The sequence below is a fragment of the Dufourea novaeangliae genome, unplaced genomic scaffold (assembly GCF_001272555.1).
Source record: "Dufourea novaeangliae isolate 0120121106 unplaced genomic scaffold, ASM127255v1 scaffold25, whole genome shotgun sequence".
NCBI classification, from domain to species: Eukaryota; Metazoa; Arthropoda; class Insecta; order Hymenoptera; family Halictidae; genus Dufourea; species Dufourea novaeangliae.
Genome location: NW_015373901.1, coordinates 727,819 through 754,823, shown reverse-complemented (window position 1 = coordinate 754,823; position 27,005 = coordinate 727,819). Strand labels below are relative to the sequence as shown.

At 41.1% G+C, this 27,005-nt stretch overlaps 1 protein-coding gene across 1 annotated transcript; it reads right to left on the bottom strand.

Annotated features, from left to right (window-relative positions):
* Positions 1 to 19,732: 19,732 nt before the first annotated feature.
* LOC107193639 (protein INVOLVED IN DE NOVO 2-like) lies at positions 19,733 to 21,829 on the bottom strand. The gene is given in 3 exon segments (XM_015583128.1): positions 19,733 to 20,166; positions 21,412 to 21,655; positions 21,770 to 21,829. Coding segments are annotated over 3 exon segments (738 nt in total).
* Positions 21,830 to 27,005: the final 5,176 nt, after the last annotated feature.

Below are 27,005 nucleotides of genomic sequence, written 5' to 3'. Positions count from 1 at the left end.
ACGCACACCGGTAAACTGGCATATCGATACAAACTGTCTGTATTCTCAATTTTAATGTAAATTTAGATACCACGATCAAGAAAATTCGATTCAAAAATGAATCACAGCAGACCTTAGTCAGAGTCGAAATATTCCATCTTCAAGGAAGTCCGTTTATTCTTAATTTACGTCCGAGTGTACTAAAGTCTCTCTATCTATTTACTCGGCCGCTTATCTATGGTCCGATTATTTCCACTTGTCTTCTTTGATTTACGATTCCATGCTATATTGTGTTTCCGGGCGGAACGCAGCATTCCCTCATACATAATGCAGCGGTGGATCAAAGAGCGTTCGGTACAAGGCCCTCGCGTACGTGTCTACGCCTCTGCCTGGTCGCCTATGTACGCCTTGCAATCTGTATCCATCCCTCGTACGTGTTGGACCACCGAAAGTGTATCTCTTCGTCGCTCAGACGCCAATCTCCCGGGACTTTCTAAAATAATTCTCGAAAATTCTGTACCTGACGCTACGGAGTACATTATAAAACAGCGGCGGCGATTGAAAGACCGGTTTTGAGTGTGTAAAAGCGATAGAAATAATGGGTATATGTGGTATTCATTTAAGTTTCTTAAATGGAGCATGTTCAGTGGTAAACAGTGTCACTGAATTTTATAACCGTGAACTAAGTTTTTGAATTCTGAATGTATTCATTTACATCGTATTTCTTGAATTTTAAGGTTAACCTTGCAGGTGTAGGTACAGTATATCATCGATGAGTGTTCGAAGGCTCCTCAGAACTGACAAGGAGAAGTCCCTATGCGTAACACTGATTTCTTGATGAGGTTCAGCACAGCGATAGAGCTTGGAATTCTGAAGCCAACGATACTTTTTTCAGCTGCATGTGGTCATTAATTTATGAAATATTTAATGTTCAGTGCCGAGGAACCGTCGAACTCTAATCGACGATATACTGTATTTACAAATTTAGGAAAGATATTCTTAAGAATAAATTTGTGTAGTAGTTGATGGCAGGGACAAATTATAGAGGAAATTATTTCGAGTACGCTTCAGCCAGTTGAAATGTTAATTACAAAAATTCGTTCTTCTCGGAATATGAAGTCTTTGATAGATTGTCAAAACTTGTTGCAACGTATGGATCCTAAGGGCAACGAATTTCTACCTCGTACAAGTCTGGCACAGTTCTGTAACATTCTGTGCTACGGTAACAGGAAAATGAGGTTAGCAATTCCCTGGTGGACCTCTAAAGCAGGATTGCCCTAAGTAGGCGGACCACTTCGTATTCCCATGGCATTACCTGTTCCTGCCATTTACTTTTGCGAATAAATACAGCTACATAGACTCTAAGACAATGTAACCATCATCTCTTGCTGACTAGAAAGTTTGCTAAGACGTAGAGTGACAAAAAAATAGGAAATTAATCGGATTGTTAGAACAAGTTACTCTAATGGAATTACACTTCCGTTTATTGGTACAAGGATTCGTATCGAATACATGCAGTGAATATTATAGGGCATACGAAATTGCTGAAAATCTCAAATATATATTGTTCAGGGAATATTAATGCTGGATAGACGACGGTTATCCTACTACAAAGTAATAAGTGACCTAAAAAATATCATTTTTGCAAGACATTACATTTTCATTACACAGCCCAGGTGTACTGATACTTCTGAACAGTAGGTAGTATACACTATATACTGTATATTACTGTACATATTACTGTATATATTACTATATATATTGGTACTATTTAGTAGGAGGGTGTATGGTTAGGACAGTGCTTAATAGCTTCTCTAGGCCAGGAATATGTTGAAATTGATCTTTAAACGAGTCAAACAGACACTACAGTAAATCATCCATGAGTGTTTGAAGGTTCGGCTGAAACACATATCATTGGCTTCCGAATTCCCAACTCTATCACTGTACCAATCTGCATTAAAAAGTTAGCGTTACACCTGTTTACCTTTCCTTGTCAGTCCCGAAGAGCCACCGAACTTTCATCGACGATTTATTGTACCTTCTAAGGTTTTCAAAAATCCTCCTAGGGACTGTTTAAGGAATTTATTATTACTTAAGACGAAACAAAGAGTACAACCGAAGGTGGAACAGTTTGTGGCATGTAAGATCAAATCACCTGCTATCGACATCAGCCTACGTTACACGTAAGTTACGTAAGTACGACAAGGATCTTAGTCCTCTGGGTACAGCTTAAGAGCCAATCCAGCTTGTGAACCCTCCGAAAACATGATTCGGTTCATCGAACTTCGTGCCGTGACAGCGAGATGGTTGTAGACAGGGACGTCTTCAGGATATTCTCGCGGTCGAAACTTCTCCGAACCGAATCGTTCGACAAACCTGTTCGATCCTCCTTCGCGTATGTTCGTCAAAAACCGGCGAACCGTAAACGACGCGCGCGTAGTACACGTAACACATTCATAACATTCGTTCGCCATGCTTTAATTAGCGTTATGCTAACAGAATATATATTATAATTTAATTCATCAGCCCATGTCGACGGGACTACATTAAACACGCATTAACGCACGGGAAATTAATTGGTCGGTCAACAAAGTGAATTTTCAAAATTGATTAACTGGCGCGAACGACAGCGAGAAGAAAAGGGGGGGGGGGACTGGTTTATGGATTGAAAATAGCCGCGCGACTCATGGGAAATCCTGTGCTGGCCGGGCTCGTTCCGAAACGCGTGCATTTTAGATGCATAGAATTTTTTAGGAGGCTGTAACTGCGAAACTTTTCCGCGCCTTTGATGCGCTTCCGGTCGTATATTTCCCGACTCGTTCGTCCCCGTTGTGTTATGACCGTCGGGCTCTTCGTCGTCCTTTCTTGTTTCGACCGAATACGTATTAATCCCCTCGAAAAAATATCGGGTTGACCCATGCGAACGCTTTTAATTTGATTGCCCTGGTACGATACCCCTTTCCATCAATTTACCTTGTTCCTTACAATTGAAAAATGAGTGTTACCCTGGAAACATTCATTGGCAGTAAACATTCAGTCCAGTGCCAAGTTCAGCGATCGCAGCCGTTTAACATGTCGACTGCCACAGTGAAAAGGGCCATATGTAATCAGACACAGTTTACAGAAAATCTTCGATGAGCGTTCGATGGCTCCTCGGCATTAAACATTAAGTATTTCATAAACTAATGGCCATTGGGCTTTAGAATTCCAAGCTTCCGTTTAAAATAATATTCTCCTTCTCAATTTTGAATAATAATCTGCTTCTCAATTTTCTGCTTGTCTGGTTGAATTGTTCTGTCTATATCAAATGGAGCGATCTGGCGTCGGATAATTCGATCAAGTGTCCCGAGATCGCGAAATTTCACGCGATAAAGCTACCCCGGTAATTAGCGCGGACACTTTTTTTTCTTTCTCCCGTTTTATCGTGTCTTTGGATTTCGCGAGCTTTCATGGAGGTTCTTTAATCACTAATACCCCGGGATTGATAGTTTCACGTCGGTGGACCGATTTAATTCGACGCGACACGGTTGAAAAAGACGCGGCGATGCGGAAAAATCCCTTGAGAGGCAGTCGAAAGAACGGAGTCCGTGGCGAAGGGCAACGGGAGGAGCCGATAATTGGCGGTGAACTTTCGAAAAAGAGATTCCGTTGAGAGACGTCCGCCTCGAATCCCTTGGTTATTGATTTTCTAGCGTGTCGCGGGACCAGTCACTTCTGCGGTCATGCGTTCTAATGGCACATTTCATTTAAGCCTGTATTCCTTTGCGCGAACACTAGAATATAAATGTTTAGTGAGAAATGTTGTGTCATCGACAATCTTCACAAAGTCACTGTGGTAATTTTATCGTCATAGAGTTTCTTCCTTTTTCAAACTAATAATGATATTATATTAACGCGCTAACTTTAGTGACAATGTCTGGAACATTTTTTTCCGATCTGTAGTACTTCTTTAAACGACATGAAAACATTAGAAAAAACCGTGTTTCTGTGACTAGTAGTTCATTATTTATCGTGTGCAAACACATTATTTATAAAGAAGAAATATTTTAAGTAGTTTTAACATGAGTATTGGTACTTGATTTTATGAGATTAAAATTTTTGTACAAGATGTTTGTAAAAGAGCGGGTTACTTGTCTCAAAAATATTTGTATCAAATGAGTGCTTTTGAGATGGTTCGTTATACCTTAACAGTGGTCGCATGAACGACTTTCTGTCGCGAGATATTTCGTACATAGCATCGTATGAAAGACATTGCGTTGCAAGATATCTCGTCCAAAGCATATCATAAACGAAATCACGTGGCGAGATATCTCGTCCTCCGATGCGAAGGGGTTAAACGTTCGAAGGATATCGCCACGCTTCCGCATCCAACCAGTATGAAGTTGTTTTCCCCTCCAGCCGCGTAACACGCGGCACGTTTTCGTGCGTCCCTTGTTCCCTGAAATTGTTCGCAACTACGGGGAACGTATTACGCTTGTTGGCGTTCTCGCGTGAACACCGACTTAATCTTCTTCAGTATCGTAAACAGACAACCTTACGATACTGCATTGTCGACACTGCCCCTCCCCCTTCCATCAAGGTTTTTCAACCCTCATCAACGGCGAACTTTCACGCCCTCCATTCACTTCGCCTGCTCGTTTTAAGGTGGCAAGAAGTTCGATGAAATTGCGGGGGAGAATACCTGACGCAATAATAGTGATTTATCGTCGTGGTTTTACACGTAATATTCCGCGGTTTCCGTCGAGTTTCCCGCGTGTCTCCATTGTTTAATTATTTCGGTAACTCGGATGACATTTGTACGTTTTTACGCTTGGTCGGGCCGATAGGAAGGGACCGTAATTCTCTTAATATTTAGCGGAAATAATATCCGGTGGGTATGTGTTCATAGACACAGTGTATTTCCATTCAAGATTTCAGAACTCTCCAGGCAGAAGATATCACGAAACATTTATATTTAGATATTACTTTTTTTAAACAGTCCGGAATGATCCTTAGAATTTCATTGATTACAATATTTAACAAAATTTTATCTTATTATCAACACCAATTTTTAATTGATGTTAGTATTTGGAGATACAACCATCAACAAAAAAAACTTTCGAAGTTTCGGAGTTATGACTTGAAAGAATATTTGTTATTTTCTAGATCGATTAACTAAGTTTTTTTGAAAAATGGAGTTAGAACAGTTGAAAACTCGGGTGAGTTGTTAAATAATCCAGCCTTTTTGCGATGTATGTGTTATCCATATTTAGGTGACGTGGCAGTCAAAGTGTTAACAAGCATCAAGGGAGGTTTCCAGGAATGTTGTGCATCAGAGGTATCTTATCATATTACTTAACGGCAATCCTTAAGAAACAAGCATATGTCGATACACGTTGCAAGCACGGTATCGAGAAAGCTCCACGAAGTTGAGCCTCGTCAGGATCACTGAGCGTCGCTCAACGAGATTTATGCTCGCCCCTAAATCCTACTCTTTGTATCCGTGTCCGTTCGCGAAAGGGGGAGCGGAAGGAGATCTCGGAGCCGGTTTCGCTGCTGTTCGACTCCGTCAGCTGTAAAGTTTATTCGAATTCCGAGATTCGGCGATCCGTCAGTCGGTCGGTCGGTCGACTTCGGGAAATCGTTCGTCACGCGAAGCACAGAATGGAGCAGTAAAATACACGCCCGTTCGACCCCGTTACGAATTTTATGGGCCCTCCGTTGTAACGAGCCTTTAATTTCCACGAAATCCCGGCTCGAAACACCGCGAATATCCAGTGTCCACGTGCGTTCACGCGTGTCCTCGCGAACACGTAACGTGGTTGGTCACCATCTGGGATCCGTTTGCTGCAAACAACAGGTATTTTGATTAAGTAACTTTATGTCCCGTGTAATTAGGTATGTCACGAGGAGAGGCCACCTCACTCTTCGGTTTATTGAACCTTCCTCTGAAATTAGATTTAGTGCCCAGGACACTTGGTCATCTATCGCGTGGTTTTAAGCAGAGCGTACATTGTGCAGCGTGGGTCTGTGTATAGAGGAATATTTGATATTTAATGGCGAACAATTGACTGGTGATTCTGTGTGTTCAAACATACATTTTTTTTTAGTTATACCACCATTGGTGATAAACAGATCATGGAAGTTTATGTAAAATCAAAATTTTATATTCTAATATCTATAAAATCAAATGGAGTGAAATTTGAAATTCTGTACTAGAGACTTTGCTACGCTAATAATAACGTATGAATACTATTGATCTTTATTGATACGTTTATCATTGTCACCATTAGACTGCGGATCTCTATGCAAATACAAATTTTTAAAGATACATTCATGAAAACTAGAAACAACCAGAAATTTCAAATTTGTTTACTGCATCTAACCTTTTATCAACTCCCGCATAAAATGAAACCCTTCCTAAAATTTATTAAACTCCTTGCTGCATTGAATTTTAGTCAATTGGGTACGCTACAAATGCATAAAATTTGTAATCTCATCAACATAGTTAATGAGAAAGTTATCTAATTATGTAAAGGAAATTAACTCCTTAATGGAGGTTTGTAATACCAACATGTTCCTACACGAGTATCAGCATGTTCGGATGCAATCGGCGCCGTGTATAGACAAACACGGGCGGATATTCTTCGAATCTTCGTATGATCCACTAATTGAAATTTCATGTGAAACGTTCTAGACGATCCCGATGCACCGCCGACAGCGGTATTACAGGACGATGCAAATTGGTTTCTCGAATTAATTTCTCCAAAGGGGAGTAAGTTCGTTCCGATTGCTTCGTCTCCTCCTCGGTATCGAAAATCAGCAAACTGCTTTCAATACGCAAAATTCCCAAGCTATCGCCAACTAAATTCTACACCATCCAGACGTGACATGAGTATTTGCGTAAACAGTATCGTTGGTTCCCAAGTTCCATGACTTACATCGTTAACCCTCAAGTATCGCAAAGAATTCTTCGTTTAATTGCGTTTGTATCGAGGTGATCGGTAAACCAATCGAAGGAGTATGTTCGCAGTTTATTATAAATACGAATAAATCCTTTTCGAGTTTCTTGGTGAACAAAAACGATAGGATAAGTACATCGTATCGTGTTTCTGATGTTCTGCGCAACGCTCTGCGAATCTGATCAGCCGGTATTATCGAATTAAAGTCGGACGTCAATGAATTAATAGGCTAGCTCCGGGTCTTGTAATTACGCAACTGATTATACTGAATGCAAACTGAAATAGTCCGGGATAGCAATTACGCGTTACAGGCTGATTAAATTATACCGGCGAGGCCATGGTTTATCCGTGGATGCCGAGAGTCAACGCGAATCTAGCGTGACGATTCCGCAACACACAGAGGAATTAAAGCACGGGTATTATTATTTATAAGCGATGTAAAGGAAATTAGAATCGTCGGACAAATCGATTCGCTGGAAATTCTAATCCGATGAGTGGAATTTGTGTGTGAAATTCCCGAATGCAATAGTTCAGTGCAATACTAAAATCGCTAAATGGATCGAATCGCCGCGTGGGCTTCTAATGGAAAATGTAAATCCATGTGAAACGTTAAGTGGAAGTAACAAATGGACATTATTGTTCATAACATGTGATTAGCCAAGAAATTAGAATTGCCAGGTCGGATGCGATGAAATTCTAATTGAAGGTTGTAATTCTATATGAAATTTTTTAGTATGATAGAAACAACGAATGGATGTTACTACCCATAATACAGTGAATCTTCGATGAGTGTTCGAAGGCTCCTCGGCACTGACATGGAGAGGTCCCCAGGTGTGAACGGTGAAGCGGAATGTCTGGCTCGTTCTCCCCGAATTCCGATTTCTACTGTCGACTGGGGTCGCGTTCTGGAGATGGTCGAAAAGTTCCCGTAGTTTCCGGGCAACGCCAAGAGAAACAGCCGCGATCAGTACGATTTTCAACGGTATTCTGAAGCAGACTACACTTGCGAAACTGGTTCGAGGAGAGTTTTGGTTACCGCTACCGTGCACACGGTTCGAGAACACAAAGAATGAAACTACTTATTGTTACTCCCCCCTGTACGTGTATCGATGATATACGATTTTCCATTGAGAGGACCGCGACACTGTGCACCGCTACATTTCCATGAGAGTGCATCCAGTGTATACCACGAACGTGAAATATTGTTATCGAAAAATAAAGGCAGCAGAGATTCTGTGTGACATATGTGGAACAAACATTTGTAACACGCGTTTAATAGCGTGGAAAGCAGAAAATTGGCTCTTGTCATGGATATTGTTAACTGGGTCAATTAATTTACTGTTTATCCTCGAATATTCACAACTGAAAACTTTTTTCAGTTTTACATTTTTACTTCACTATGCGTAAGGGTGAATACGTGAAGTGTTTTTTTTTTAACGCTAGAATTACCAGAGATGAATGCACACTGCGTGGTATAACTATAAAAATACACTGAAATTTTCAATCTTTATGTATCGTGGTTAAGTTAAAAACGAACCACTTTTTTTTCTTTTCCAGAGAAACATTATTTCGAATATGATTTCAGACGTGGTATACTTGGTAAGTGGTTATTTTAACTACAATACATACGAATTGAAACTTTTAGGGTATTTGTATTACGATAATGTTCTGCATCGAGAAAAACACTTCGTAAACAAAGTCCATCCAGAAGATAGATGAAGAGATTTTCTTAGCCAGTACAGTCGAAGTTATATACATAAATGGCACAATGAAATGAATTGAAAAGTTGACAGAAATTCTAAAAAAAAGTAGTGAACAAGAATATGATATAAGTTGAAAAGCATAAATGTTTACGAATTTTCCGATCAACCCAGAATTATTCGAATCAAATTCTGCCCACTTCCGCGGACAACGTTCGGTCTCCTTTTGCCTAACATTTAGGAGAATATCTCGCGCAAGTAACACCGTCCGGTGCATTCGAAAATCCTTTATATTCTCTGGTTCCGTGTCAATCCCCGGGTTTTCGAGGCGAATTGAGTCGTCTCGCGGAGCAGACTATCGTCAAATAGAGCTGACACAAGTGGCTCCTAACCAGCTTCCACCTTTGTTCCCCGGTTTCTCCTCCCCCGTCGCCTCCCCTTGACCCGTCTTGCACTCCGGGGACGCGGCATAAATTACGAAAGCTCGTAGACTTCATCAACCAGGCACGAAGTTTAAGGTACCATCTCTCATAGAACCCCGTCGAACGTTCGGAAAATCTCGTATCCCCCGATTAAATACTCCAACGATGGACCGAAGGGCTCGGAATATGGTGTACAGGATGATACAAAAAAAAAGGGTTCATATATTTCTTGGGTAGATAGTACTCACCAAATGATGAAAAAAAGTCCTCGTAAACATGGGTCGAAAGATTAATATTTTTAAAGTAATAAATAATTTTTTGTTTCAGTTAAAGCTATTGGCTTTCTCGCTTCGAAGGCTATCGTACGGTGTGGATACAATGGATTACCTTGCCATTATTTCTTTTTCTAGTTACAGGAGGTTTTTCGTAATTTTTATTAGTTTTTTTTTGACAATTTTCTTCTTGGTTTCCATACGGTACCGATAGCTTCCGAAGCGAGAAAGTGACTCGCTTTAATCGAAACAAAAAATTGTTTATTAGTTTGAAAATATTAATCTTTCGATCCATGTTTATCAGGAATTTTTTTCATTGTCTAGCAAGTACTATCTAAAAAGTTACGAACCTTTTTTTTGTATAACCCTGTATATAGAGAACGGAAGGCTGCGCGTGTACTGTTCAAGGAATGGAGGGAAAAAAGTGACTCGATGAGATCGGTCGTTTTTCAAAGTGATCAAACACACGGGGACGAGGGTGATAAAAAATGGGCCAATGGAACGGTAGAATTCCGGCTAATGTTCTTGGGTCTAGTTTGTCGAGCTTTCTGTCGCGTGAACCTTTCTTCCCAAGTGTGTGCTCACGCTCATCCCTCCCACGTACTCGTAAATTCCGGTACTCGTGAAGCTGACTAAAGCTATGAACACTTTCGGCCGAGGAGACATCGTAGCTTATTCCGTATGGAGAACGAGTTCGCACGTTTGTTGTGAGTTTATGGTGTTCTGGAATGAATTCTTATGATGTTCTAAGAACGAATTCCTATTGATGTAATACTGTCGACAGTGGCTAATAACCAAAACAGTTGATGAGACTAAACAGTCTTTCATGAAAACAAAGTTGTTTGGTATAGATGGGAACATCATGTGATGTGAATAATTTTTTTGCAGGTAGTGCATAATTATTTTGCTCGTACTGCATTAATGCCCGTATGCGGCACATACCGTAAATCGTCGATGAGTGTTCGAAGGCTCTTTGGCACTGAACATTAAATATTTTATAAACTAATGTCCATAGGCGGCTGAAATAAATATCATTGGCTTCAGAATTCCAGTCTATATCACCGTGCTAAACCTCATTAACAAGTCAGCGTTACACCTGGGGACCTCTCCTTGTCAGTGCCGAGGAGTATTCGAATACTTATCGATGATTTATTGTAATTTGATTTTTCATTCCGTTGAGATAATGAAATTAATATAGCAGTCGGATACACGGGAAAAACGGATAGTTCGATTGAATTGATTGTAACAGAAAAAGTTTACAGCACCACTTTGAACCGTTCATGCGATGGGAGTTCCCTCGTCACGGGATTGGCTCCGACAGTGGGGATGCGTTGTCACGACCCGCGACGGTCCGATAACGTCGCGTGCTCGTAATGTATCGAGCGAATATCGGTCGGCAGCCACTGATAGAGTCGCAATGACGGATATTGCCAAATTCATACACCATGAATATTCCATTTCCGTAAATCAAGCAAAAATCTAGCGGCCATTTCGCAGTGGCCTGGTTAAGTGCCGGTTGTGATTTCTTGCATTGGTTCCCCGATAACAGTGGCTGCAGTATATTCCATGAAGTGTCGTTGCGAAATATAATTGGACCGGTGACGATATATCGTGGATATCTTCGATTTACGATTTCTGCTCCGTCTGCTACCTGTACTTGCTATACACTCATGCAACTTTTAACTCCTTACAACCTGCTCGACGTTTCTTAGTTTCAAATTTCCAATCTTTTAATTACAGTTTACCAGCTTCCATGCTTGAAAATTATTTCGGTTTCAGATGTCTTCTAGTGACCAGAACATCAATATTTATCTTGTTAGATTCAATTGGGTATAATATGACTTTAGTTCGTACATTAATCTTCTGTTCCAACTCGAATTATCGCAGAGCGATTTGCTGTTACATCTTAACGGGAAAAGTTACTCGTTGATCCGTCTACTATAAATATGTATTCCCCCAGTTTCTCTACTTTGCACGTGAAACAAAACTTACCGTAACACCTCAACCAGCCTGGAAACGAAGTAAGCTACAGAGAAACGGGGGGATGTGTTTCGTTTAGCATTTCAAATTTCTCTTAAAGGGGACCAAGGATCGTCGGAAGATCTGTGGAAAACAGAGAAAAGGAGGACAGTGACCGTATTAGGGAATTGATCGGTGGAGCCAGCAGAAACGTACATACGAGCTAACGGGATAAGCGGTTCGATGGGTTGCCGTCTCTCCTCGTAGAACTTCCAGTTTCTGCCGTCGGTTCGACGCACAAACTTGTAGGATATTAATAAAGTTCTGGGGCTCCTCGGCAGCTCGACAGTATCCTTTTTGGTCTCTAAGCGGAGGACTCTTAAAACTTGCACGGGGGTCGGGAAATGAAATTCCCACGGATTTCCAGTAGCTAACGGCGGCTAAGCATCGGTAGCTAAGGGAACTCGTTAATGGCGTATCTAAAAAAGTTCCGGGACGTGGAGAACGTTGACGGTAGAAGAAGTCCCTAACTAGCTAATAAACCGTAAGCTAATGGTTGGACGGGGACGTGTGTATGCCAGGTGAAAATCACTTCTCGGAATGTCTTGAGAAGTGTTCTTGTCATTAACATATTTCTATTTCTTCGTCGAGAGTTCCCATCGCGGTATAAGCACAACTTTTATCCAACGAGGAAAGGTTTGCAAGTTGTTCCCCTCTTATTGCTTTGGTTCTCGGATATATTGTACAGAACCAAAATATAGCATATGCATGATTTCTTTTCTTTTACCCATTTTCATATTCGGGGGATGAAACCACGTCTCGAAGTTCATAAGAGGAGGTACAAAGTTCCTATTGATAGTTCATATTATAACATCCTGTTGAATAAAACTTGATAACTTGTTGTATAAATGATGTTCTCGTCGATAGTCACCATTGTCCGGGGTTAAACTACCCATAATCATTTAAATACTCATTTAAGAGACTTGAAACGTTAGAAAAAGATCCTCAAGAAACCTCAAACAGAAATTATTTTATGTGGACGGATTCGTAGGTATATGAACTCCCATCATTACTAAGGGGTGAACCACCTCTAATTAGTCAACTACGTCTGGCTCACTAGGGGCTTACAGAATTCAAAGGAAGATTTAGTAAAGCTTGAATTCCAAATGATGACGTTAATTATAATGTTGTGTAGTCAGAATATAATCTTCCCTCCTTTGGATAATTTTTTCGAAACAAATCCAGATTAGGTTAGTTCAATTTAACGATCCAGTTGGCGAGGACCGCGCACGCAACACGACCGACAGTGGTTCCGCGCATCACAGAGAAGTCAGTATAAAGGATCTATGCGGCGAGTAGTTTGCGGGAATCGTGGCAATTACTGATTATACGGCCAATCGGCAGTAGACAACCGAATACCTAGCCTGGGCAGCGTTTGCGGCAGTGCAGCTTGAGACGAGAGAATGATCGAGCGTGGCTTGGCCGGTTGCTGCGCCCCCTGCAACCGACACGGTGTTGCACCTGCCAACCGTAGCATCTATTGTTGTGTCCCCGTGTTCGGCCAGTCTCGGGCGCATACTAATACCGGCTATTCGCGAAAATTACCGGGACGATGCGATTTTGATGGAGATCGATCACCGGGGAATATCGTTCCGTGATCCGATGGGAACCAGGTGAATCGAATGGAAAAATTATTGGACCGATCAGTCGGATCTAGGTATCTCTGTAACATTTGTCACTGTTACATTTGTAATCTTTCGAATCGTGTGATATGTGAAAACAAAAATTAAATATGGGGAATAAGACGGATGTACGAGGCTCGCCGATGTTAAGCAGCCAACTTTGGTGGTATATTTTATATTTAAGAAGGAAGTTCTTATGAACGTTGGTCTAAAAGTGTACTGTTATGGGGTTGTATAAGAAATGTTAACTATTGAGATTATTCTAACTTCTTCCAATCATTATTTACTATCGTTACGTTGTAAATATTTGTTATATGAATATAAGTGTGTATTTTTAAATCATATTTTGCCAAGTATCTCCTCGCTTTTATGGGTTCCATTATCATCAGGAGTAAATTGTGCCTGTAAATTATTGTTTGCCAAGGTATTTTTCTACTAATGTTTATGTAACGCAATATTCCTCTTTCTCCTTACAGAACACCCTAACGAAGTTCTGCTCGTACGAAATTCCGGAACTTCTGTATAAATAATTACGAAGGAGTTGGGCCTTGATTGTATGACTGTCGCGACACTCGAAGCATCCTTGTTAGCGAGTGATCGCGACTGCACCGTTTAGAAAGCAAACAGTCTCGGGCGTGTGCAGAATCAGAAGTGACGTCTTTAGCTCGCGTGCCAGACAATTATCGTGATTATCACGTTTACACAAGGCGCGAGGAAAATTGAACGGTATCCCGACGGGTCTTAATTATCTCGGAGGGTACGTTCGACGCGAGATTATTACGTTTGAATCAATTTAAACGCAGCTAATTGTTACAAACTCCGTCTTCTTATCTAGAAGGCACTAACGAAATTACAAATTATTTATTCAACATCATTCAGACGACAACTGGTCGTTATTACTTTACCATAAAGAAAGATAGGGTAGGAGCCAAATTACTTTGATATCTGGATAATTATAAGACGTGGAATTGCTTCTTGTTCGCCGACTTCTATTAAGTAGACCAGACTTTTTCCAAGTTAATTAAATGTTTCAGACAACAATTACTAGTGATATACAGTAAATCCTTGATGATTGTTCGAAGGGTCTTCGGCACTGAACATGAAATATTTCATAAACTAATGGCCATATGTGGCTAAAACAAATATCATTGACTTCATAATTCTAAGCTCTATCATTGTATTAAACCTCTTTAAAAAGTCAGCGTTACACTTGAGGACCTTTTCTTGTCAGTACCGAGGAGCCTTCGAATACTCATCGAGGATTTACTGTATACTTCCTCAGATTTAGTACATTAGAAGGCACACCTGAACTGCGTCTAACGAAAAATTGATTCTGGTCAGAGTTGACCGAAGAATTAATTCGCTTCATCGTTAAAAAAAAATATTAGTTGTCTGCACTGCCTTAATGGTCCGAATTTGCAACGGTTCCCCGGGCAAGGTCTTGATCCCATCCGTCGGACCAATAAAATTTCATTCCCGGTCGGTCGGAGCGGTTATTAATATTTCAGAAGCACGAGGAGCCAGGGGAGAGAGCAGGAGGTAAATTCCAGACGGTTGACCGCGCACGGGTCGCAAACGTTTCCCCTCCTAATGACTTTTCCGGGGGACCGATTACCGACGTGGCGTCGAGAGGATGGAAGAAGAACTAGAGGGAAGAGTCAGGAACGGTGACTGAAAAGAGGCCACGGATAGCGGGAACGGGGTTGAAGAGCTAATTGAAAGTCCTGCCAGGGAGGTGGGGGTGGCGGGAATGGGGGGGTTGGGAAAGACTCGCGGCAAAGAGGCGCCCCGATGCCGCCGCTGTAATTGGCCCTGCTATTATTAACGTCGCGGTGCGCCACTTATTTTAATGGACTCCCGGTACTCGTAGGCGCGAGTCGCGCAAATCTGAACCTCTGCATCCCTCTTCGATCTCCAATCTTCCTTCCATCGAGCGGAGATCCGCGCCAATTGTCACCTCCGATACGTTCATTTGCCTAAGTGCCTAACAGTGTCACGCATGGGTTCTATCCGCGTGTATCGTGGAACCTCGGGTAAGAGTAGCTATCTTCGCCCCTCTGTCCCTTTAATAGACTTTCAATTTTAATCACATATGCGATGGTCTTCTTACTCTTAGGGAAGTAAGACTGTTAGCTTTTTTTCTCTTTGAAGTTCATTTTAGTCATCCGAAGATGGATGCTGTGAACTAGAATTCTGGAATAGTATTCGAAGGAGGATTGTACAAAGAGGCCAAGTTTATGGGTCCTTCGGCATCTAAGATATTAAGCAGATATTATTCTATGCGAACCAAGAAATTAGGAATGCGTAATTGTTTACCGCGAATGTGATGGGAAAGTGGTAAAAAAAATTGATGAAGTGGAAGGTGTATGGACTGTCGATTCTTCTGTAAAATGACATTTTATGAAGTCATTGATAAAGACATGAGCTAATGTAAGAATTTGTTTCCATAATCCTTAACTGGTGAGGTGGAAATCTTACTTATTACACAATTAGTTGCTTCGCATTCTCGTGTAAGAAAGCATCGAAGGAAACAAACATAATATAGAATAAAAACAATATATATATATAATACAAATATTGATGGGATTCCTCGGACCTCACCTTACCAGTTTAGGCACATTTAATGAAGATTCATTTCTTATTGTATTTCACAAAGCCCCATAGACTATAAATGTATAAAATCCAGTCTACCGATGACCTGCTTACAATTCACCATGACACATGCCTTGTGTGTGTTTACTCATCTGGTGTAGTAAAATGATTCAGAATTGCTGACATATTTTATTCCTTGAAATGCTAGGAAAACGAAAAGTAGGTATTCTGTATTGTCCATAATATAGTGAGTAACTCCTGTATTTTATTTGATGAAGTTCCTACGTTTAGACGAAGGTTACGAGTCAAGGGGTCTTGAGAATCCTCTTAGAAGTGATACTGATCACGTGGGAATTTAATCGACCGTGTTTCTCGCCCGCGAATACGTCGTGATAGGCTCGAGAAGATCAAGTAGGGCGACCAATAGTTTGCTCATTTCGTGAAGTAGTCGGATCCTTGGGTGGCAGGTGGCCGAATGCCGATATCCTTCGAACGATTCCACGCGACCGCAAGCGATCTCGCCTGGGTGTTCCCGGAATTCCATTCGGCGGTCGCATTCTGGACGTCCTGCGGGAAAGTGCTGGGTCGCATCCCCGACGCCTAAATCAATTAAATATCTCGCAGTGTTAACCTTTCTCTGGATCGTGCCTATATTGCATAGTTCTCGCCCTGTTCCCGAGGCAACTGCCGTGCAATACCGCCAGCTTCCCACAGACCGAGCCGAAATAAAGGAAATGACCGACGCTGAATGGGGGATTTCAACGATTTTTGCATCGAACAATTTTAATCCTTTCGCAATATAATTGATTGTTTATCATTTAATAACTAGCTCGTTATGATCGTCAATCGATACGTACTTGATTTACTTACCTGGTCAAATTAATTATTCAACGCGGTCTTTTAATAAAATACGCAAAACACAGGAAATATAAGCGAAAGGCCATTTTCAATTCGTCGACGGTGTTACGGGCGACATTATCAAAATTTATAGACAATTTCTAATTTCCCCGTGAATTTATAGCACGCATTGTCGATCGATAATAATCTCCGTTCAACATTGCCGGATGATTAATATTCATTTACGCTCGTTGACTGAACGACCTTTTATAATACGGTCTGTTCTCGCGGAGGATAACATAGGTCCCCGACGGTGGAAAATTTCGATGAACCTCGCCGATTGTTCCCGATGTCGTTCGACTCTGAAATTTTGAATCGTTCCAATTAACGCGATTTGTGGTCTTGATGTTTGGCTAGGTGAAATCGCGTAATCGATGATCGATTCGATGGCATCGGTTGGCTGAAAAAAAGAGTGGCGTGTAATGGTATTCGCAAAGCGATTCCGAAAACGGTGTCACAGAGACGCTTTGTGCCGATACACCGACGAAACGAACTCATATTGTTCCGTAAACCAGTGTTCGCGCGCTTTATTCGCGACCACGCGACGACGGAACTTCGTGCATTGTTAGCGTTATCGTGTGCACGCACAAATGGCGCCGCAGGAACTTCGCTGGAACGCTGCGCGACGGATTATTATCGGGTCCGGGTCTCTCACCTTCTCCTCCTGCGTTTGTCGATTGCGCGCAATTAAAGATTGCGATGTGCCTGAAATGATTATTGGGTCATCGAGCAGTTCCTCCCCTCGTACACCTCGTCGATCGTTGTTTCCCAGTTATCGAGAACAGTTGAATTTACGGGGTACCACTCGGTTTCGTGCGGAAACGAAGTAACTCCCTGCCTTTCATGGACTCCATTATCAACCAGGAGTAAAATATCCCCGCGTTCGCGTACGAGCTGATGTGAATTCGGCGCCCGTAAATTTTCCGTAACATCATATTCACGACGATACTAAATCCATAGGCGGGGCATAAAATGCTACGGGAGAATGCTCGGGAACCAACGACTTATGAATCATTCATGATGTCGGTTTTGTGCCGCACTGCTTCTCTCGATGTTCACGATTATCGCGTATTATGTTTGACGCGTCATAGAAGTACCCGGAATCAAATGCAAAGCAGAGAAGCCAAGTTTAAACAAGAAATAGGAATAGTGCCGATCCAAGTTCAATTGAGCCAAATCGGATAATCTCAGATGCGTAAAATTAAAACTGAATCGACTCGGGACACAGATATTCGAATTGGACGAGTTAGTATCGAGAAACTGGAATCGAATCGACCTAGAACTGGAAGATTTAAATCGAACCTACTCAGAATTGGCCGATTAAGACCGATAGATGTAAACAGGTCTCATTCTGAGCGAGGAAACTCGGGTTGGATTATTCTAAAATCAAAAGACACAAATAGGATTCATTGAGTGCCAGTAAACTGAAATTGAATCAGTTGAGGAACAAAATACTCAAATTGCAGCAATCTAGATTTAAAACACCCCATCTCAAGAACCCTCGGGTTCAAGGACCCAGGTTTAAGGAAACCTGCACCCAGAGATGCAATGTTATGGTGACAAAAACCTGAATATCCCCGGACCAAAAGACCCAGATGTTGGATATGAATTAGAATCTGGGGAGTCTTCAGCTTGAGTCCTTGAGGCCCGGGGGTCCTGGTCTTGAGTCCTTGGGTCCGGAGGTGTCTTGGACTTAGGTTCTAGGATCTAGAGGGTCTTATAGCTGGCTATCATGCTTGTCGTAATATGGTTAGCTAAACAACAAACATAATATTAGTCATTCGGAAACTTTACCACCAACGACCTTGATTAAAATGTAATATTAATTATCATCAGAATATACGGTAACCAAACCCGTGAATATCTCTGTGATATCGAAAAAGCGTTGTACCTATCGTATGAATGCAACTGAATCCTATATTTAATCTCTGTTGGTCTATGGTTAATCATGCGTTTTTAACCGAGTAATCTGCGAGTACACGCACGAACATCGGACCTCTTCTATTCGGCGTCAGTCGGCCGTGTAAACAGCTCATTTAATCGTTACTCGTCCTCGACGTCTGGAGTCGTGAAACGCGGCGTGATATTGCTCATTAAAGGGAACGCTGGCGGTGGAGCTGGTGGGACATCCTGAACGACACGGTCGACTGTCACTAGACACACCTGTCAGGCCAGAATCAAGTCGTTTGTTACGTTAATTGCTCTCTCGTGTCGCGTGTATTACCGCGACGATCTTTCACGGTTTACTCCCGTTCTTCGCTTCGCTGGCCCATGAACTTCCATGCCCTCGTACCCGCGGCCTTTGTAAACCAACTGTATATTCGACGGAGTTGATCGATCGGCGGATAATTAACGCTGCTCGTGCCCGCTTCGGGTTGAAGTTGCCATGAAACCATAACGGAGATTATTATTATTGTATAATATGTTAAGAGGGAAGTGTGGTAAATGGATGTTGTTAGAGTGATCGAGATGTTAAAAATTTACTTACCGTTTTTATTACCACACTACATTCTTGACTTATAGTTTCTGCGTAAATTATAACAACAAAAAAATAAAGAACCAACAGATTCATTTTTTTACGCTATTGAGCAATACACGACTGAACTGTGACACTATCTTTGATGGCCTTGTATATTGTTACAACGGAGCTTGATGTCAATCATAGTGAAAGCTTCAATCGATTGGTAGAATAAGGGTTCCGTAATACAAACAACAGCGATAAAACCAGACACGTTAAAATGAACTGGTTTGCTTCCTATCGTATTCTCGCATCCAGAAAGCTGTAAAGCAGAAAACGATCGGGCAGAGTTGATCCCCCGAGGAACGATTCACCGAAGAGAATTATGACATATCGCCTTGTTTCCCTGGTAAACTTAACACTCTCCAAGTTAGAATCAGATCATTTCATTAGCTTGCTCGGGTATTGAAACTTTCGAACATGTTCGATATCCCTCTAAGAACATTGAAACTTGTCTTGCTTCGAATCAGTCCAACTTACAATTAGATGTAAAATGTATGTTATTCGACGATCGATACGTTAGAGTACAAACACCAGTAGAATAGAAATCGAGAAAAATACTAAAATTGTTCTTCGAGTAAAATACTAAAATCGTTCCATCATTCGAACCGTATTGTAATACCTGAATACTTTCGGAAATTGAGGGCCTGCTCTATTAATATGATTGGACAATTTTCATATTTTATCTATTTCTATTTATTACATTCACGTTTACAATCACCTTACACAATACACACAGTGGTCTAAATTCAGCACGAGATATTGGTGATTTATTTACCCTTGGAGACGCAGTTCTTCGTGTCCTTCAATATCTGCTGCAGGTCCTTCAATACCTCGACTTGAGCGTCCGCGTGGCATTGCGCAGCCTCCTTCAATTGCTCCGCGGTGGAGAGCTCCGCATTTTTCACGGTGACCGTCAACCCCTCCGCGATTTCCTTTCGTTGTCGAGCGGCTTCCTTTGTTCTGCTCGCCACGCATTTGATGAACTCGTCGGTGTCCAGGCATTCCTTCAGGATCCGTTTCATCGAGACCCTCATGTTCTCCGCTGTTTCTATCTCCTGGTCGTACTTTGTCTTCGCGGCACGAAGCCCTAACGCAGCCTTGTCGTTGCAGATTTTTATTTTGCGTTCATAGGACTTTTGGACGGCCTGTAGACGGTCTGTCTGCTTCTTCGAGCATACCTGCAATAATTTATTTCAGCCCCCTCGTCGACTGGTATCAGTTAACATGCTCGACATTCTTACATGATGAAGTCTGAGCGGAAATTCTATGGAATCGCGGCTTAATGCGAGCCGAAAGAAACTAACACATGAACTGGATTTACGTAAACCTATGCATGAACTGTGAGGAATGAAAATTAATTCTATAACGGCAGGAGTGTCAGTGCTTTAACTTATTTTTTTAGATAATACGGTAACTCAACGGTATAGTGTTCGAAAGATCCTCGGTACTGGCAAGGAGTGGCCCTCAGGTGTAACGCTGACGTTTTAATGACGTTTAGTACAATGATAGAGACTGGAATTCTGAAACCAATGATATTTGTTTCAGCTGTATATGACCATTATTATGAAATATTTAATGTTCAGTGTCGAGGAGCCGTCGAACACTCATCGAGGCTTTACTGTGGGCCACTTCGATGATGGAGGATTAGAATGATTGTTATTTTATACGTAATATAGGATGTTTGGAAATTTTCAATGATGAGATATCTCAACGTTATTCAGCTAAACTATTGACAGCGACAGAACTGGAAGGATGATTCTTTCGTGAGGGGCAGGTGAGAGTTAAGATAGAAACATATTAAGATCATATCATGTGAAATCACACGCTATTACAGGATTTCACGCGACATTCGTAGAGTTGTATACAACGTGATATCATGTGATTTCACGTGACGTGATATTAAGGGGTTTCCACATTTAATGGCGCCCATGTTTATTGTTATGGATTCCTTGACATCAGTGGCGGAGTGAGGGAAGCGTTATGTAAGGGAGGGGGGAACTGATGAATGGGGTTCGGACAGAATCGGGGTAAACTGTGTTAGTATGTGCTACGCTACGAACATAGTAGTGTGCTGTATAAATAGACAGATACGCGAGTGTTATATTACATGGTGATAATAAAAACATTAAGACTGAATACAACGAAGACACCATAAAGAACAACCGGTATGTCAATACTGACGTTTAATAAAAAGTGATTAAATAACTATTGAATTTAGAAACTAGATATAAATTAAAAATTAAATATGAAATTTATTTCATTCAGCTTTATAAATTCTGTTTTACTCGCTTTCATGTTTGAGTCACTTATATTGTCTCTAGGCTGTGTCGACGAGCATTCTGAGAAGTTACTATCAAATCAAGTTATAGTACAAATTCATTTAGGACAGATGGATTCGCGAGTTCTTAAATTGATAAATATTAAGGTTCCTCGTTACCGAAAGAACAATGGAATACCTCGGTCGTTCCCTGAATAGCTTTCTGAACTCTTTGCATTTCCTCCGCCACGAATTTCTCGTTCTTCTTCACTATCTCGTTCAGTTCCTTTCCAGTTTTCGTAAACAGTTCCTCGAGCTCTTTTATCCTCCGGTCGATATCCATTCTCGTTCTTCGCAGGATGTAATGAAACGCTTCGACGAAACTTTTTCTTGGGTCCCTCCGCTGTTCTCGTAGCTTCAAATTCGTGCTTACCTTTCGAGAGAAATCAGTATTGTTCCCGTTTTCGCCACGGACAAGAAATCGTTATAAAATCGACGGTTACAAAGGACTGGTTTCTGTATTTTTATTTTCCCCTACGTCACTCACCCTTACGGTTCTTGTAATATTACATAATATATAACTCGATCGAAGCAGATGCTTGAACATTCTTCGGGTAGCATTTCTTTTTAAATCTTGTGTTATTCAGCGCGGGCACGAGGTTACTTTCCACTTTATTTCTTCGTGGACCGAGTTGTCCGAAATGGAAGCACTACAAAAGTAAGAATACCCATTTTATTAAAACACGTCGAACCTTTTTATATGAGTGAATTTGTTTTTACAAACGTCATGTTCTCTCGAACAAATAATTCGTAATGTCACGAGCAATACACTGGGTCAATATTAAAATTTGTATCTTCATGGAATTTATAACAGAAATTCTGAGACAGAACTATGTGCCATTTACATAAATTGATTCGCGGAAAGGAATAATGTATATTAAAGCAAGGATTGCAATTGAAGTAACTGTTCGAATGAAGTTATTCGTTCTTCGGTGTACTCGTGAAATATTCAATTTGTTCTTCTTTTTTTTGTCTCTATCGATTCGATCGAAAGTAATCGAGAGTTTCGACAGACAGGATGCTTGAAGTTCAGTTCGATGCTTGCGAAACTCGGGGCTCTAGAATAATTCATGGAACCGATGGATGTTTCTACAATTCATCCAGAATGACGTTTATCTGAAAATGGTGCTACCGACTGGCGGGAAATTCTGTACTTTTCTTTTTTGTTTTTTGCATGATCGTTTCGACGCACGGCTTGTAGCAACGACCCTTAACTCGCCCCAAGCTTCGCCCCCCATCGGGGCCGGGGCAAAAAACGTTCGTCGGAGAAATTGTAAGTTTAGAATTCAGAAGACAATATATTAAAGTGGCCAGGAGCCTGACAATAACAGAGTTTAGAAAGATTGTACGAAGGAAGATTGTATCTTTGAAAGATTCTTCTGGAGGAAGATGTAAAGCAGCCACGAAGAAAATTTCGGTCTCGGAGTGGGCATAAAACCGTGCTGTATTTCAAAGGTTAAGGATATTAGAGCTTATCTTTACTATCAATTTGAGGGTAGCCAGGTGTGCTTCATAATCGAAATAACTTTTCTGTTCTGTCTCCATTGTAATAATAATGTCAACTTCTTTATAAATTACCTCATCGCTTTTCTAATCACATACAGTGTGAATTTCAATATTTTCCGTAGTTTTTTTAAACATTTTTAAGGTATATTATTGATTTGATTTCCGAAAAAAATGTTGATGTTCCAGTTCGTATCTCCTTCGATCTCAAACAACCTCCTGAGCAAAATTTGTGCGTTTCTTGTTCGATCTTTTTACACTACAGGTTTTTCATTTCTACAATTGACGTTCTTCAAATTTATGAAATATCTGCAATAATTTTACTTTCATTCCTAAAGACCTTCTTGACATTAAAGAGCCTTTTATATCTTTTATTGTCCTTATGACACCTGTCTATTCGAGAGCTTGTCTGAAGGGAGACCCTACAGCAACTTTCTGTCACCTTATGCTACGTGTCCATCTGAGGGTAATTCTGGAGAATAACTACGGTTCTTCTGCCTACATTTTTAAGGGTAGACTTCTATAACTTCAATTATATAAGCTTACATAGTCTATATAAAACTTATAGACTCCTATAAGTTTTCATCTCGAGAGTAACAGCTGCCCATATGTCCATTTAAGAGCAGACTCCCATAAGTTTTAATCTCCAGAGTACAAACGACAGTTACAGGCGAATAAAATGTTCAAGAATTGCTCCAGCGTCTTCGTTCACTGGTAAAACTCCAGTCGTCAATACTCGTGATTGCGTCCGTGCGATTCATGAACAGAGACATCGGAAAACACAATAAAGTCACCGAACAGCGTGGAGAACGCTCGGAAGTTACCGAATCGTGGAGATATTCCTTAAAGAGGATCAAACGGATAAAAAAGTTTCGGGAAAAGAACGGAGCTGCTGTTCTGAAACATTTAATCTGTATGTACCAAGCAATGTGCGCCATTCTGGGCAAGAACCTCGAGTTTCTGGAACCTGGTGCAGAACAATTCGGTGAAACAAAAAATTGTTTCGATGAAAAAACGATCGCCAAACCCAAGCTTTAAGCCAAGTGTAACAGCACCTCCTAACACATTTGGTATTTATCACTTATTGTGAATGGTTGTTACGTCAGATTTATAGCCTTGGGGGAACTTGAAATGACGGAAAACTGCCACAGTTCATTACAGTAGTTACTCCATGAATGTAAATGAAATTCTTATACGTATTAGGTCGAATTTGATCATAGATATGTGACAAACGGTTTTGGATTCTGAGAGATCATTTTGTGGAACAAATTGGGTCTCAAATAGTATTTATTTCCTAATAGAGTATCAAGGTTGAAGAAATAATAAGGGATAACGTATTGGTATTATGTGAGAATTAGTCCATGGTTAGGGTTGAACACATCTCAGCTGACATAGTTGTTCAACTGGTGGCGAAGCAGATGCTAACCCGACTGAATGCGTTGGGTTATCTGGTTATTGGTTTCCCCGGGGACAAGAAACAGGTGATCATTACCAGATATAGTGTTCGCTTCTACTGATAGTATCGAACAATAACAAACCGATGCAATTCAGGATCTGTAATAGGAACAACTAGGTAATTGGAAATACAAAATTCTCTGTAATTAGCCGCGACTAGCGAAGCCTAGGCCTGACAACGATAACTTATCCGAATTCGTAATTTTGCATGTATTTACAAACAATGCTGTTTCCTCGTGCCATTGATCGCGTGTTATTGTATTGTACAATACAAACCGTGCGAGTTAAGAATTTCTTTCGGTATGCCAACATAAAAACGATACCGCCTTTACCGTCATATTCGTAGACCGCATTGCCTCAATTCGTGAAATAGAAGAGAAGTAAAAGGGGACGCGTCCGTTCAGCGCATTTCAAAGCTTTAATCCCTTCGATTAAAAGATTTTCCATTTTTGCGGAAACGTGTGCAGAATAATCGACGTCCTGTCGTGTCCAGGACTTCTTCCTTTTCGAGGTCCGTATTTTTCTGGCTCGGTCGGTGATAGAGTCGTCGCAGGGGGGCTAAACCGGAAATTACCGTGGGTTCCCGACGAATGGATTTAAAGCGTATTTTCTGCAACGCTACCACTCCTAATACAGTTATCCGGGCTGTTTTCTATACGACCTTGTTCCAACCCACTCATGACTTTTACACATTGTGTTTTGATGTACTTCGTAATTTTTGCACAGACTCTCGGCATACAGTACGAGTTCCCTTTGTCTTTGAAATTCATGGTTCATTGGTAGAAGTGATGTCTCGACATTTTATAAACGATTGTTGTGGAAATTTTACAAACCGGTGGTACTCTTCGAAAGAAAGAAAAATGTGTTAGCGAACGCCTGAGCCGAGATGTTTTATGGTTGTGATTCATCAATGATGTATTTGAAATTGTACGTATTATACGTAATACAGTACACATTTTATGAAAAATGATCTGAATGGTGGCTGTTGATTTCAACGCAGGATTCACCAATCAGAAATTCGTAAATATATCAAATAAATCATGGATTAATGCTCGAAACAGGGGACTACTTTGAAATAGTTATCGGTATAGGGACACTATTTCCGCACCTCGTAAATTTCAGGTCGAGTTTTGGTAGCTTGCCTTTGTATTTTACCGACGACCGACAAAGATTAGAAGCAATAGTGGGAATGATACAGAAACATTTAACGTAGAGATCTTTCCGAGCATTTATCGAGAATTTACTGTATATCTTCCTCGCAGTCGCCACAAAGTAAATTCTTTTAATCTGTCCCTGAACATATATATGAACAATTCTCTTCTGATCGTAATTCAATCAACTGTTGCAAAAGTTGAATAGAACAATATTATTCGTGTTTAAGTTTCGGTTGAAATATCATTTTGACTAACGCGGTGAACGGTTAAAACATGAATAAAGATAAAGTAGGTACGCGCGACGGGGAATGAAATTCGCTCGTACACCGGATTGGTCTCCATCCTAAATTTTCGATTAGCGAAAGGACAGAGCAGTTTCGCAGCACCACCGTCGCGAAAATTGTTCGATTTCGCTTGGTATTGAAATCCGGCGTGTTCGTTCCGATCGAAATGGTGGATGAGAGAATGAAACGAAGCGTTTCGCCGTGGTCTGGAAAACGAAATGTCTCCGTGGCGTGTCTGCACGAAAGAGGGTTTAATCGTGCTTGGACGTGAAAAAAATTAAATGATCGGCCAAGAACCGTGTTTGCGAGTTCACGGAAATGGAACGTAATCAAGGGGCAATCACATGGTTGCATCGTTTCAAAGCGAGAGTGTACACTTTTTCATTTATTTGAAAAGGAAACAGTTGGATAACTCTTTGTAGTATACTGTTTCACAGAGTTCGGCACAATTTTATTCGAATAATTCACAGTGAAAAGCATTAGGTACCTCAAAGCGATATCCTGCTCTTCAGCACGTTGACTGCCACTGTAAAAAAGGCCGCACATATCCACACATGTAGTATTTTGTTTTTTACGTCAGAAATCCTCGAAAATGTATAACGTGTAGTTAGTAGAGGCTGCTGGTCTTGTTTTACATTATGCTGCGATAGTAATTTTATGTAAAATTTTGTCACGGTATTGAAATAATCCAGCCCTTTTTGCAATGTGTGCATCACCTATATTTGAGTGACCTTAACCCTGTCCTTATCCCGCACGTAAATAATAATTCCAGTCTTCGTTAAAAATTTCTGCTATTATCTAGTGATCGTTGAATACTTCAACTTTGGACCACCCTGTACAACCACCCAGACAAATTTCATCCACATATCCCACAATAATGACAACTTTACGACTCTTCTTCGGCTATCGACTCCTACCCTTCCGTTGCTTCTCATTTTTCCTGCCTTTTATATTTGTCCCCATCCCATCATTCCCCGGTGACGACGAACGGAACCGGGAAGGATGGGGGGGGGGGATGACGACCACGAGAGGACCACCAGTACTGGTTTCCACTTCTGTCTGCCTCCGTATAGTATTGCGACTCTGCGATATCGGATGAACTTGTAAAACTTACGCAATCAACCGTGAGATTGCATGTGACCATCTCTCCCTTTTCTCCTTTCATCCCCCCCCCCCTTCCGTTTCCGTTCTTACAACCAGCCGTTTCCTCTGACCGCGTTGGACGGCTGGGCGAACCGCAAACGATACAACCTTTGACCGCGTTTCTGAGGTCTTCCTCCACCTGCATTATATTCGTATGATGGTAGTCGTTACCGGTAATCCGGGA